The sequence below is a fragment of the Theropithecus gelada genome, chromosome 19 (assembly GCF_003255815.1).
Source record: "Theropithecus gelada isolate Dixy chromosome 19, Tgel_1.0, whole genome shotgun sequence".
NCBI classification, from domain to species: Eukaryota; Metazoa; Chordata; class Mammalia; order Primates; family Cercopithecidae; genus Theropithecus; species Theropithecus gelada.
Genome location: NC_037687.1, coordinates 596995 through 609027, shown reverse-complemented (window position 1 = coordinate 609027; position 12033 = coordinate 596995). Strand labels below are relative to the sequence as shown.

At 56.5% G+C, this 12033-nt stretch overlaps 1 protein-coding gene across 2 annotated transcripts; it reads left to right on the top strand.

Annotated features, from left to right (window-relative positions):
- Window positions 1-4016: 4016 nt before the first annotated feature.
- Window positions 4017-10611, top strand: PRSS57 (serine protease 57). 2 transcript variants are annotated; one of them, XM_025366702.1, is made up of 5 exons: window positions 4017-4126; window positions 4510-4663; window positions 7073-7217; window positions 8916-9179; window positions 10180-10611. In XM_025366702.1, the coding sequence occupies exons 1-5, from the start codon at window positions 4048-4050 to the stop codon at window positions 10384-10386; spliced, it is 849 nt and encodes a 282-aa protein (XP_025222487.1). In that variant the 5' UTR covers window positions 4017-4047; the 3' UTR covers window positions 10387-10611. The 2 variants fall into 2 exon arrangements, with proteins under 2 accessions (XP_025222487.1, XP_025222486.1); XM_025366701.1 differs by having other exon boundaries at window positions 4507-4663; window positions 10180-10586.
- Window positions 10612-12033: the final 1422 nt, after the last annotated feature.

Below are 12033 nucleotides of genomic sequence, written 5' to 3'. Positions count from 1 at the left end.
TGGTGTCTGAACTCCTGAAGAGTCCCCCAAATCTGCCATGGAGAAGCCCTCCGGGAGAATCGCAGTCCAGCAGTTCATGCACCAACACCCTGTGCTGTGCGGCCCCAGACAAACCGGCTCCCCTCTCTGGGCCTCAGTTTGGGAAGGTGAGAACAACAACCCCCACTCAGCCCCCTCCTCAGAGCTGCCAGGAGCTCGGTTTTCTGAGATGCCAGAGGACGGTTATTTATTTCACAACTGTTCACCAAAAGGGAAGGAAACGACCCAGTTCTGGGTAGAATCGGCCCTGACAGGCAGTGGGAGCTCCTCTGAGGCTGCAGCCCTGGCCCCCTGGCTCCTGACTGTGTGGAGGGGCTAAGGCGCTTACCCTCTCTGTATCGTGTCCCCGTCAGCGACCAGGAGAGGGACAGCACCCTGGGGGCACGAAGTTCCACACTCCTGCAGCTTCGGGCAATTCTCCTTCTGAGGCCCCTGGAGCTGGGGCTGTTTTCCAGGTCTCTGCCTTGGTGCTCCCCGACGGAGGGCAGCAGGAGAGGTAGGAGCAAGCCCAGGGGACCCACTAGTGCTGACGTGATGACCTGGAGACCAGACTGCCCGCTGTCCAGTCCTTCAACCGTATTGACGGACGGCCGGGCGCGGTGGCTCATGCCTGTAATCCCAGCACTTTGGGAGGCCGAGGCAGGCAGATCACTTGAGCTCAGGAGTTTGAGACCAGCCTGGGCAATATGATAAAACCCCATCTCTGCCAACAAAACCAAACAACACAAAAGTTAGCCGGGCGGGGTGGCAGGCACCTGTAATCCCAGCTACTCAGAAGGCTGAGGCAGAAGGAATCGCTTTAACCCAGGAGGCAGAGGCTGCAGTGAGCTGAGATCAAACCACTGCACTCCAGCCTGGGCGACAGAACGAGACTCTGTCTCTAAAAGATAAAAACAGGGCCAGGCGCAGTGGCTCACACCTGTAATCCCAGCACTTTGGCAGGCTGAGGCAGATGAATCATCTGCGATCAGGAGTTCAAGACCAGCCTGGCCAACATGGCGAAACTCCGACTCTACTAAAAAGTACAAAAATTAGGTCGGGCGTGGTGGCTCATGCCTGTAATCCCAGCACTTTGGGAGGCCGAGGCTGGTGGATCACGAGGTCAGGAGATCGAGACCATCCTGGCTAACACGGTGAAACCCCGTCTCTACCAAAAATACAAATAATTAGCCAGTCATGGTGGCAGGCGCCTGTAGTCCCAGCTACTGAGGAGGCTGAGGCAAGAGAATGGTGTGAACCCAGGAGGTGAGCCGAGATCGCACCACTGCACTCCAGCCTGGGCAACAGAGCGAGACTCCATCTCAAAAATAAATAAATAAATAAATAAACAAAAAGAAAAAGAAGAAAAAAAAGGAAACAAAAACCAATATTAGGCCGGGCACGGTGGCTCACATCTGTAGTTCCAGCACTTTGGGAGGCTAAGGCAGGTGGATCATGAGGTCAGGAGATCGAGACCAGCCTGGCCAACACGGTGAAACCCCGTCTCTACTACAAATACAAAAATTAGCTGGGTGTGGTGGCGGGCGCCTGTAGTCCCAGGTACTCGGGAGGCTGAGGGAGAATCACTTGAACTCGGGAGGCAGAGGTTGCAGTGAGCTGAGATCGCGCCAGCCTGGGGAACAGAGCGATACTCTGTCTCAAAAAAAAAAAAAATATATATATATATATATATATATATATAGAGAGAGAGAGAGAGAGAGAGAGAGAGGGATAGATAGATAGATAGATGGAGCACGGCCCATGCGGTCACAGCAGTGCCAGATGGCCCAGTAGACCAAAGAAGAGCAGGAAATGGTCCCCAAGTACACAGACCCTGAGCGGGGGTCCCACCTGTCCCCAAGCCCTGGAAACAGCTTCCCATTTTCCTCTTTCCTGCAGCTGCTGTAACAAACTCCTGGAAACATAGCTGTTTAAAATGACACCAACTTAGGCCAGACACGGTGACTCACACCTGTAATCCCAGCACTTTGGGAGGCCGAGGCTGGAGGATTGCTTGAGGCCAGGAGTTCAAGACCAGCCTGGGCAACATGGCGAAACCCCGTTTCTACAAAAAGTGAAATAATGAACCGGGCGTGGTGGCGGCAGGTGCCTGTGCTCCCAGCTACGTGGGAGGCTGAGGTGGGAGGATCGCTTGAGCCTAGGAGGTCGAGGCTGCAGTGAGCTATGCTTGCCCCACTGTACTCCAGCCTGGGCGGCAGAGCAAGACCCTGTCTGCCTATCTCAAAATAAATATATAAATAAGAAATGAAATGGCACCAGTTGGCCGGGTGCAGTGGCTCACGCCTGTAATCCCAGCACTTTGGGAGGCCGAGATGGGCGGATCACGAGGTCAGGAGATCGAGACCATCCTGGCTAACACGGTGAAACCCCGTCTCTATTAAGAAATACAAAAAACTAGCCGGGCGAGGTGGCGGGCGCCTGTAGTCCCAGCTACTCGGGAGGCTGAGGCAGGAGAACGGCGTGAACCCGGGAGGCGGAGCTTGCAGTGAGCTGAGATCCGGCCACTGCACTCCAGCCTGGGCGACAGAGCAAGGCTGCGTCTCAAAAAAAAAAAAAAAAAAAAAAAAGAAATGGCACCAGTTTATTCTCTGGCAGTGCTGGAGGTCAGAAGCCCACCCAGGCCTCACTGAGCTGCTGAAGGCATCAGTAGTTCCGGCTTTTCCCGGAGGCTCCAGGAGAAAACTCTTCTGCCTGCATCTCGCAGATCCCGAGTTCTTTGTGGGACCTTTATATATCTTCCTTTCGATGTGTTTCCTGTTGCTTCATTTCACTTTCTTCTTTATTGGGAACACTTTACATTTGGTAAAGGTCTGGAGTGTTCACCGGTGACTTTTTTTTTTTTTTTGAGATGGACCTCAGGTGATCCCCCTTTTTTTGAGACTCTGTTTCCCAGGCTGGAGTGCAGAAGCACGATCTCGGCTCACTGCCACCTCCATCTCCCGGTTCCAGCGATTCTCCTGCCTCAGCCTCCCAAGTAGTGGGGATTACAGGCGCCCGCCACCGCGCCCAGCTAATTTTTGTATTTTTAGTAGAGATGGGGTTTCACCATGTTAGCCAGGCTGGTCTAAAACTCCCGACCTCAGGTGATCCACCCACCTCGACCTCCCAAAGTGCTGGGATTACAGGTGTGAGCCACCGCGCCTGCCCCAGCCTGTCCACTGTTAAACGCTGATGAGCACCGCACTGCCAGCCACCACTGTGAATGCCATCATCCAGCTGTGTGAGCTGCACCTTACGACCTGAGCTTCGCCACTAACAACACTCCCACTGAAAGGTGAAGACCTGCCAGGCCGGGGCCATCCTGGCTAACACGGTGAAACCCTGTCTCTACTAAAAATACAAAAAATTAGCAGGGTGAGGTGGTGGCGCCTGTAGTCCCAGCTACCAGGAGGCTGAGGCAGGAGAATGGCGTGAACCCGGGAGGCGGAGCTTGCAGTGAGCCGAGATCACGCCACTGCACTCCAACCTGGGTGACAGAGTGAGACTCTGTCTCAAAAAAATAATAATAATAAAATAAAGGCAGAAATCATCAGAGCTTCCCAGGAGACCCGCCTTCCTCATTGTCCCCACAGTCCTGAGGTGGGCACTGTGGTTGGAGATGGGAAGACTGGGGTTTGGGGGGTGGGGGCTGGAGGGGAGCTGCAGGGTCTCCAGTGCCGCTGTGACCTCGGCTCTTCAGAAAGCTCCCCACACATGCTGAGCTGTGTTGAGGCTGGGTAAACTGAGGCACAGGGGGGTCGAGCGCCTTGCTGAGGTCACCTGCAGCCCCAGAGCTGTCTCCCCCACCCCCGTTTCCGGCCCAGGTGGCAGTGATTATTATCAACATGATTATTATTAGCCACCACCTGAGACCATCGATTTCCCAGAAACGGCCGGCTGGGGTTCAGGCGTTGCTGGTGGGGCCTCCTGACCACAGGCCACAGTCAGGCTCCCCCTTTCCGGCCGTTGGCTGAGGGTGGGAGCCACGGCCCGGAGACCTCTGCAGGGTGACACCAGCCTGCATCCGCCATGGGGCCTGGGTCGGGGGCCTGGGGACGTCCGCTGCTGACCGTGGCCACTGCCCTGATGCTGCCCATGAAGCCCCCCGGTGAGGAGCCCCCCGGATCCCCACCCAGGCCCCCGCCAAGTCCCCGTAGGGCAGCCACACCCAGGAGCCCCCAGTCCCCGGAGAACCCTGGGGAGAGCTCCACCTGCTCCATCTGCCAAGCGCCCGTGGCTGCCTCTGCTGGAAATGGGTGCAAATCCGACGGGGGTCTCGGGCCGGCCCGCCCCGCCCTGGATCTCCCGGTCTTGGGAGCCCCTCCCAGCACAACTAGGGGGCTTGTCTGGGCTGTGTCTCCAGCTCTCTGCGTCTCTCTGTCTCGCATCTCACCCGTCTGTGTCTCGGCCGCTCCTTCTCCCCCTGCCCTGACCCCAGCCCGTCAGCCCTTCCTCCTGCCTCGTCCCTGACTCGGGCTGTCCCTCCAGCAGGCTCCTGGGGGGCTCAGATCATCGGCGGCCACGAGGTGACCCCCCACTCCAGGCCCTACATGGCATCCGTGCGCTTTGGGGGCCAGCACCACTGTGGAGGCTTCCTGCTGCGAGCCCGCTGGGTGGTCTCGGCCGCCCACTGCTTCAGCCAAAGGTGAGCTCACCTGTCGGGCCCCTTCTCTCTGGACACCGTGTCCCAACATGAGGGGAACTCCAGGCTGGTGGGGGAGCTGGAGGCGCGGCAACCCGGGACGGACCCATCCCTTGCCTGTGGGGGCTCCTGCAGGAGGGGGCGTCTCAGTGGGGGTCAGATTTAAGGGGCAACAAAGGGAAAACAGGGGGAGAAGTCAGGGAGGCAGAGGAAGCACAAAAGAAGCACCAGGGGCAACAAGTATATATTCTGTGACTGTAACTGTTACTATGTTCTTTTTTTTTTTTTTTTTTTTGAGACAGTCTCTGTCCCCCAGGCTGGAGTGCAATGGTGCAATCTCAGCTCACTGCAGCCTCTGCCTCTCGGGTTCAAGCGATTCTCCTGCGTCAGCCTCCCGAGTAGCTGGGATTACAGACATCTGTCACCACGCCCGGTGAATTTTTGTTATTTTTAGTAGAGACGGGATTTCACCATGTTGGCCAGGCTGGTCTGGAACTCCTGACCTCAAATGATTCACCTGCCTCTGCCTCCCAAAGTGCTGGGATTGCAGGTGGGAGCCACCGCGCCCAGCCTCATTTTAAATATGCTGTTATAATAACTATTAAGATGAATATTGGGGCCAAGGTGGGTGGGCCCCCTCCTGCCGGAGCCCCCACCAGGCAAGAGATGGGTTGGTCCTAGACTGCGGTGTCCCCAGCTCCCCTGCCAGCCTGGAGTCCCCCTCACGTTGGGACATGGTGGGTTGTTTGAGGTCAGGAGTTCGAGACCAGCCTGGCCAACATGGTGAAATTCTGTCTGTACTAAAAATACAAAAATTAGTCAGGCGTGGTGGTGAGTGGCTGTAACCCCAGCTACTCGGGAGGCTGAGACAGGAGAATCACTTGAACCCGGGGTGCGGAGGTTGCAGTGAGCTGAGATGGTGCCACTGCCCTCTAGCCTGAGTGGCAGAGCCAGACTCTGTCTCAAAGGAAGAAAAAAAGAAAGGATTATTGGGGCTGGGCGCAGACAGTCACATCTGCAATCCCAGGGCTTCAGGAGGCCAAGGCAGGAGGATCACTTGTCTCCAGGAGTTCAAGATCAGCCTGGGCAACAAAATGAAACCCCCCGTCTCTACAAAAAATACAAAAATTAGTCAGGAGTAGTGGTGTGCTTCTGTGGTCCCAGCTACTCAGGAGTTCGAGACCAGCCTGGCCAACATGGTGAAACCCCGTCTCTACTAAAAATACAAAAATTACCCGGGTGTGGTGGTGCGTGCCTGTAGTCCCAGCTGCTTGAAGGGCTGAGGCAGGAGAATCACTGGAACCCGGGAGGGAGAGGTTAAGGTGAGCCAAGATCACACTCCAGCCTGGGGGGACAGAGTGAGACTCTGTCTGAAAAAAAAGAAAAAAGAAAAAGAAAAAGGAAATTAAGTTGGTGCAAAAGTAATTGTTTTTTGTTGTTGTTGTTTTTGAGGTGGAGTCTCGCTCTGTGGCCCAGGCTGGAGTGCAGTGGCGCGATCTCAGCTCACTGCAAGCTCTGCCTCCCGGGTTCACACCATTCTCCTGCCTCAGCCTCCCGAGTAGCTGGGACTACAGGCGCCGCCACCTCGCCCGGCTAGTTTTTTGTTTTTTGTTTTTTGTTTTTTGTTTTTTGAGATGGAGTCTTGCTCTGTCCCCCTGGCTGGAGTGCAGTGGCGCGATCTCGGCTCACTGCAAGCTCCGCCTCCCGGGTTCCTGCCATTCTCCTGCCTCAGCCTCCCAAGTAGCTGGGACTACAGGCACCTGCCACCTCGCCCGGCTAATTTTTTGTATTTTTAGTAGAGACGGGGTTTCACCATGGTCTCGATCTCCTGACCTTGTGATCCGCCCGCCTCGGCCTCCCAAAGTGCTGGGATTACAGGCGTGAGCCACCGCGCCCGGCCGTTTTTTGTATTTTTAGTAGAGACGGGGTTTCACCGTGTTAGCCAGGATGGTCTCGATCTCCTGACCTCGTGATCCACCCGTCTCGGCCTCCCAAAGTGCTGGGATTACAGATGTGAGCCACCGCACCTGGCAAAGTAATTTTTTTTGAGACAGAGTTTTGCTCTGTCACCCAGACTGGAGTGCAGTAGGGTGATCTTGGTTCACTGCAGCCTCTGCCTCCCGGGTTCAAGCGATTCTCCTGCCTCAGCCTCCTGAGTAGCTGGGATTGCAGGCACCTGCCACCACGCTCGGCTAATTTTGTATTTTTGGTAAAGATGGGGTTTCACCACGTTGGCCAGGCTGGTCTAGAACTCCTGGCCTCATGATCCACCCGCCTCAGCCTCCCAAAGTGCTGGGATGACAGGCGTGAGCCACCACGCCCGGCCTAGGCCTCTATTTCATAGATGAGTGGACTGAGGCCCAGGACAGGCAGCCCCTCACCCCCGTCTCGCCCACCCCTTCCTCCCTGCAGAGACCTCCGCACCGGCCTGGTGGTGCTGGGCGCCCATGCCCTGCGTACCGCAGAGCCCACCCAGCAGGTGTTTGGTATCAGTGCTGTCACCAACCACCCCGACTTCCACCCTGTGACCCACGTCAACGACATCTGCCTGCTGCGGGTGAGCCCGGGGCAGGGGGTGGGAAGGGGTGGTCCGTAGGAGTATCTGACACATGTTTGGTTTTTGAGACAGAGTCTCACTCTGTCGCCCAGGCTGGAGTGCAGTGGCGAGATCTCGGCTCATCGCAAGCTCGACCTCCCGGGCTCAGGCGATTCTCCTGCCTCAGCCTCCCGAGTAGCTGGGATCACAGGCGCCTCCACCACGCCCGGCTAATTTTTATATTTTTGGTAGAAATAAGGTTTCACCGCCGGGTGCAGTGGCTCATGCCTGTAATCCCAGCACTTTGGGAGGCCGAGGCGGGCGGATCACGAGGTCAGGAGATCAAGACCATCCTGGCTAACACGGTGAAACCCCGTCTCTACAGAAGATACAAAAACATTAGCCGGGCGAGGTGGCGGGCGCCTGTAGTCCCAGCTACTCGGCTGAGGCAGGAGAATGATGTGAGCCCGGGAGGCGGAGCTTGCAGTGAGCCAAGATCGAGCCACTGCACTCCAGCCCGGGCGACAGAGCGAGACTCCGTCTAAAAAAAAATAAGATAAAAGGAGGCAGCAAGCGCCAGTGGCCAAAGCTTTTGGGTGAATTTTTCTCATCCGTGAAACCCTGAAGCCTAGAACCTGCTCTGGTTCACCCAGGCCATTGTACAGATGGGGAAACTGAGGCTGGGGTAGACATCAGGAATGTCAGGGATATACCCAAGATGCACAAGTCAGAGAACCAGAGCCAGGGATTAAAGCCATCCTTCCCAGGCCTGTTAACTGAGTATCAGCCACGTGCCAGGCACCAGGGCCAGGGCCAGGGCCAGGGCCAGAGGCCCGGTGCTGGGCCATGCAGAGCCCAGAGTGTCACACAATCTTCACTTGATAAACCAGCCTTGACGGGCTACAGGGAGCCCAGAGGAGACTCATGTCCTAGCCTGGCAATCTGGGAAGACTTCCTGGGACAGGTGGCATCTGCGCTGAGATGTGGAGGCTGAACAGGAAAAGGGTCCATGCTGGGGGTCCGGTGTGAGCAGAGGTGCGTGGCAGGCCCAGGGAGTGGCTGTAAATTCATCCTGTCCAGCCAGAGGGGAGGCTGAGGCTGGAGAGCCCTCAGAGGCCCTGGCTGGTGAGCAAAGAGGTTTTGTCCTGAGGGCACTGGGGAGCCAAGGGAGGGCTTAGAGCAAGGAAGGAGATGGGGTTTGAAAGACTCTTTGAGACTGGGCACGGTGGCTCACTCTGTAATCCCAGAACTTTGGGAGGCCGAGGCGGGTGGATCACCTGAGGTCAGGAGTTGGAGACCAGCCTGGCCAACGTGGTGAAACCCCATTCCTACTAAAATACCAAAATTAGCCAGGTGTGGTGGTGCACGCCTGTAATCCCAGTTACTTGGGAGGCCGAGGCAGGAGAATGGGTTGAACCCGGGAGGTGGAGGTTGCAGTGAGCTGAGATCACGCCACTACAGTCCAGCCTGGACAACAGAGTGAGACTCTCAAAAAAAAAGAAAAAAAGAAAGACCCTTTGGGCAACTGACGGTGACACTGGAGACCCAAGGGGTAGGGGTTTATGTTGGCAGAAGGAACGGGGCCTCCTGACCCGGCCTCATGGTGGCCACCATTGATTTCGCTTCACAAGGGCAGAACCAGGGGTCCCATGGATAAACTGAGGCAGGAGCAGGGGTGGGGAGGGAGCCTGGTGGCCTGAACTCATGCTTTCCCTGCAGCTGAACGGCTCTGCTGTCCTGGGCCCTGCAGTGGGGCTGCTGAGGCTGCCAGGGAGACGGGCCGGGCCCCCCACAGCCGGGACACGGTGCCGGGTGGCTGGCTGGGGCTTCGTGTCTGACTTTGAGGATCTGCCGCCTGGACTGATGGAGGCCGAGGTCCGAGTGCTGGACCTGGACGTCTGCAACAGCTCCTGGAAGGGCCACCTGAGCCATACGATGCTCTGCACCCGCAGTGGGGACAGGCACAGGCGAGGCTTCTGCTCGGTAAGATCCCCTCCCTGCTCCACCCACTTACTGTATGGGGAAACCAAGGCCCACAGAGACAGTCAGGGCCAGGAAGGGCCTTGGGAACTGAGTCCCATTGATATTGGACCAGATGGAGAAGTTGAGGCCCAGGAAAGGCAGGGAGTTGGCAAGGGTCATGCAGGGCTGTCATGTTCAGTTGCGCAGGTTGTGCACTGCACAAAGAGCCACACACTTGTGTATTTGCACAAGCAGTGTTCAGTAGAGGGAAGTAACAGATTGAGAGGAAGCAGCTCCCACTCCTAAAATCTTGTCGGATAAACGAATCCCCTGGTGCTAAGGGAGACACGGGGCCTGGAAGTTCTTTTGCAGGCAAGAGAGCGACTTGGTTCAGGACACACACTCTGGAGCCCGGCAGCCTAAGCCCAGGAGAAAAGAGACTGTCCACTTTCCCAATGTGTGACCTTGGAAAAGTCACTTGATTTCTCTGGGCCTCTTCTTCTCCATCTGTAAAACTGCCACCCGAATAGTTTCTGGTGTCAGAGTGGATTCCAGATGGCAGTTAGGAGGGTAGGATGAGAGATTTTAGGGTGAGTATTCGGGGAGCCCTCTCCAAAGACAGCACCTTTGAGCTGAGACTTGAAGGAATCCTTAGAAGATTGGAGGAAACACATGCAAGGCAGAGAGACCCATTACTGGAGGGCGGCCGCGTACAGCTGTGCAGGTTGTGCACTGCCCAGAGCACTGCAGACTCGAATGCTTACACACGTAGCATCCAGCACAGGCCAGGAACAGGCCTCCAGGCTGTGCAAAGGCTGGAGCACCGAGGAGGCTGGCGGGGGAAGGCGGGCAGAGAAGTGGGTGGGGGCCGGGTCCTCAGGGCCTGGATGGCAGAGATGAGTTTACTTTTTCCTTGGAGAGCAGTAGGGAGTCAAGAGGGTTCTGAGGCAGGGAGGGTGGTGGTGAGATGTGCCTGCCGCAGCTCCCAGAGGCCCTGACCTCACCTCTCCTTTTACTCCAGGCCGACTCCGGGGGGCCCCTGGTGTGCAGGAACCGGGCTCACGGCCTCGTGTCCTTCTCCGGCCTCTGGTGCGGCGACCCGAAGACCCCCGATGTGTACACGAAGGTGTCCTCCTTTGTGGCCTGGATCTGGGACGTGGTTCGGCGGAGCAGCCCCCAGCCCGGCCCCCTGCGTGGGACCACCAGGCCCCCAGGAGGAGTCGCCTGAGCCACAGCCTTGCGGCATGCAAATGAGGTTGCTGCTCCAGGCCTGGAATGTTCCATGGCTGGGGCAGGGGGTCCCTGGGGCCCCAGACACCGGGAAGCCTGATGTTCACCCACAGCTTGTTGGGGTGGGACGGGCAGCGGCAGGGGACACCCGTTCCATATGCAAAGGGCAGAATCTAACCCAGTAAAATGTTAACTGACTTCCAGCCTCACCCTCGGGCGGTCAGCGGCAGGGTCCACCCGTGTTTGTGTCACAGCTCCTTGCCCGCAGCCCCTTTCCACTTTCCCATGCCCCCTACCGTGAACCCCTCTGGGTCCACCCCTGCAGGCCTGCAACCCACACTCCTGCAGCCTCCCACCTGGAACGCTGTGCCTCCACCTCCCTCCAGCCGGCTAGCCACACGGCAGATGAGTAAGTAGGCTGGGAACGGAGGCTAGGAAGCCCTGAGCTCCCTCTGCAGGGCGTGGGGGCCGCTGGACACCACTGCGGGCTTGCGCCGGCCACACCATAGAATCCCAAGAGGGTCTGGCCTCCTATCCAGCCTGGCGTTCATCCTCTGAAAACCACGGAGAATAGGGCCAGGTGCACGGCAAGTCCCAGCTGATGTTACTGTCACAGCTTGTTATTGTGTTATTTTTTATTTTTAAATTTTATTTATTTCTTTCTTATTATTAATTTTTATTTTTATTTATTTTTTTGAGACGGAGTCTCGCTTTGTCGCCCAGGCTGGAGTGCAGTGGCGCAATCTCGGCTCACTGCAAGCTCTGCCTCCCAGGTTCATGTGATTCTCCTGCCTCAGCCTCCGGAGGCTGGGACCACAGCACCCGCCACCACGCCCAGCTAATTTTTTTTTGTATTTTTTAGTAGAGACGGGGTTCCACTGTGTTAGCCAGGATGGTCTCCATCTCCGGACCTCGTGATCCACCCGCCTCGGCCTCCCAAAGTGCTGGAATTACAGGCGTGAGCCACCGCGCCCGGCCTTTTTATTATTATTATTATTTTGAAACAGAGTCTCCTTCTGTCACCCAGGCTGGAGTGCAGTGGTGTGATCTCGGCTCACTGCAACCTCCTTCTCCTGAGTTAAAGCGATTCTCTCGCCTCACCCTCCCATGTAGCTGGAATTACGTGCACGTGACACCACAGCTGGCTAATTTTTTTTTTTTTTTTCAAGATAGAGTCTTGCTCTGTCACCCAGGCTGGAGTACAGTGGCACGATCTTGGCTCACTGCAACCTCTGCCTCCCAGGTTCAAGCAATTCTCCTGTCTCAGTTTCCTGAGTAGCTGGGATTACAGGCACCCGCCACTACACCTGGCTAATTTTTGTATTTGTAGTAGAGACAGGGTTTCACCATGTTGGCCAGGCTGGTCTCGAACTCCTGACCTTGTGATTCACCTGCCTCGGCCTCCCAAACTGCTAGGATTACAGGCATGAACCACCACTGCTAGCTGATTATGCTATTATTATTATCTTAGAAACAGTGTCTCACTGTGTCACCCAGGCTGGAGTGCAGTGGTGCCATCCTAGCTCACTGCAGCCTTGACAACCTGGGCTCAAGCCATCTTCCCACCTCAGCCTCCTGAGTAGCTGGGACTACAGGGGCACTTGACCTTTTTTTTTTTTTTTTAATGTAGATACACGAGGGTCTC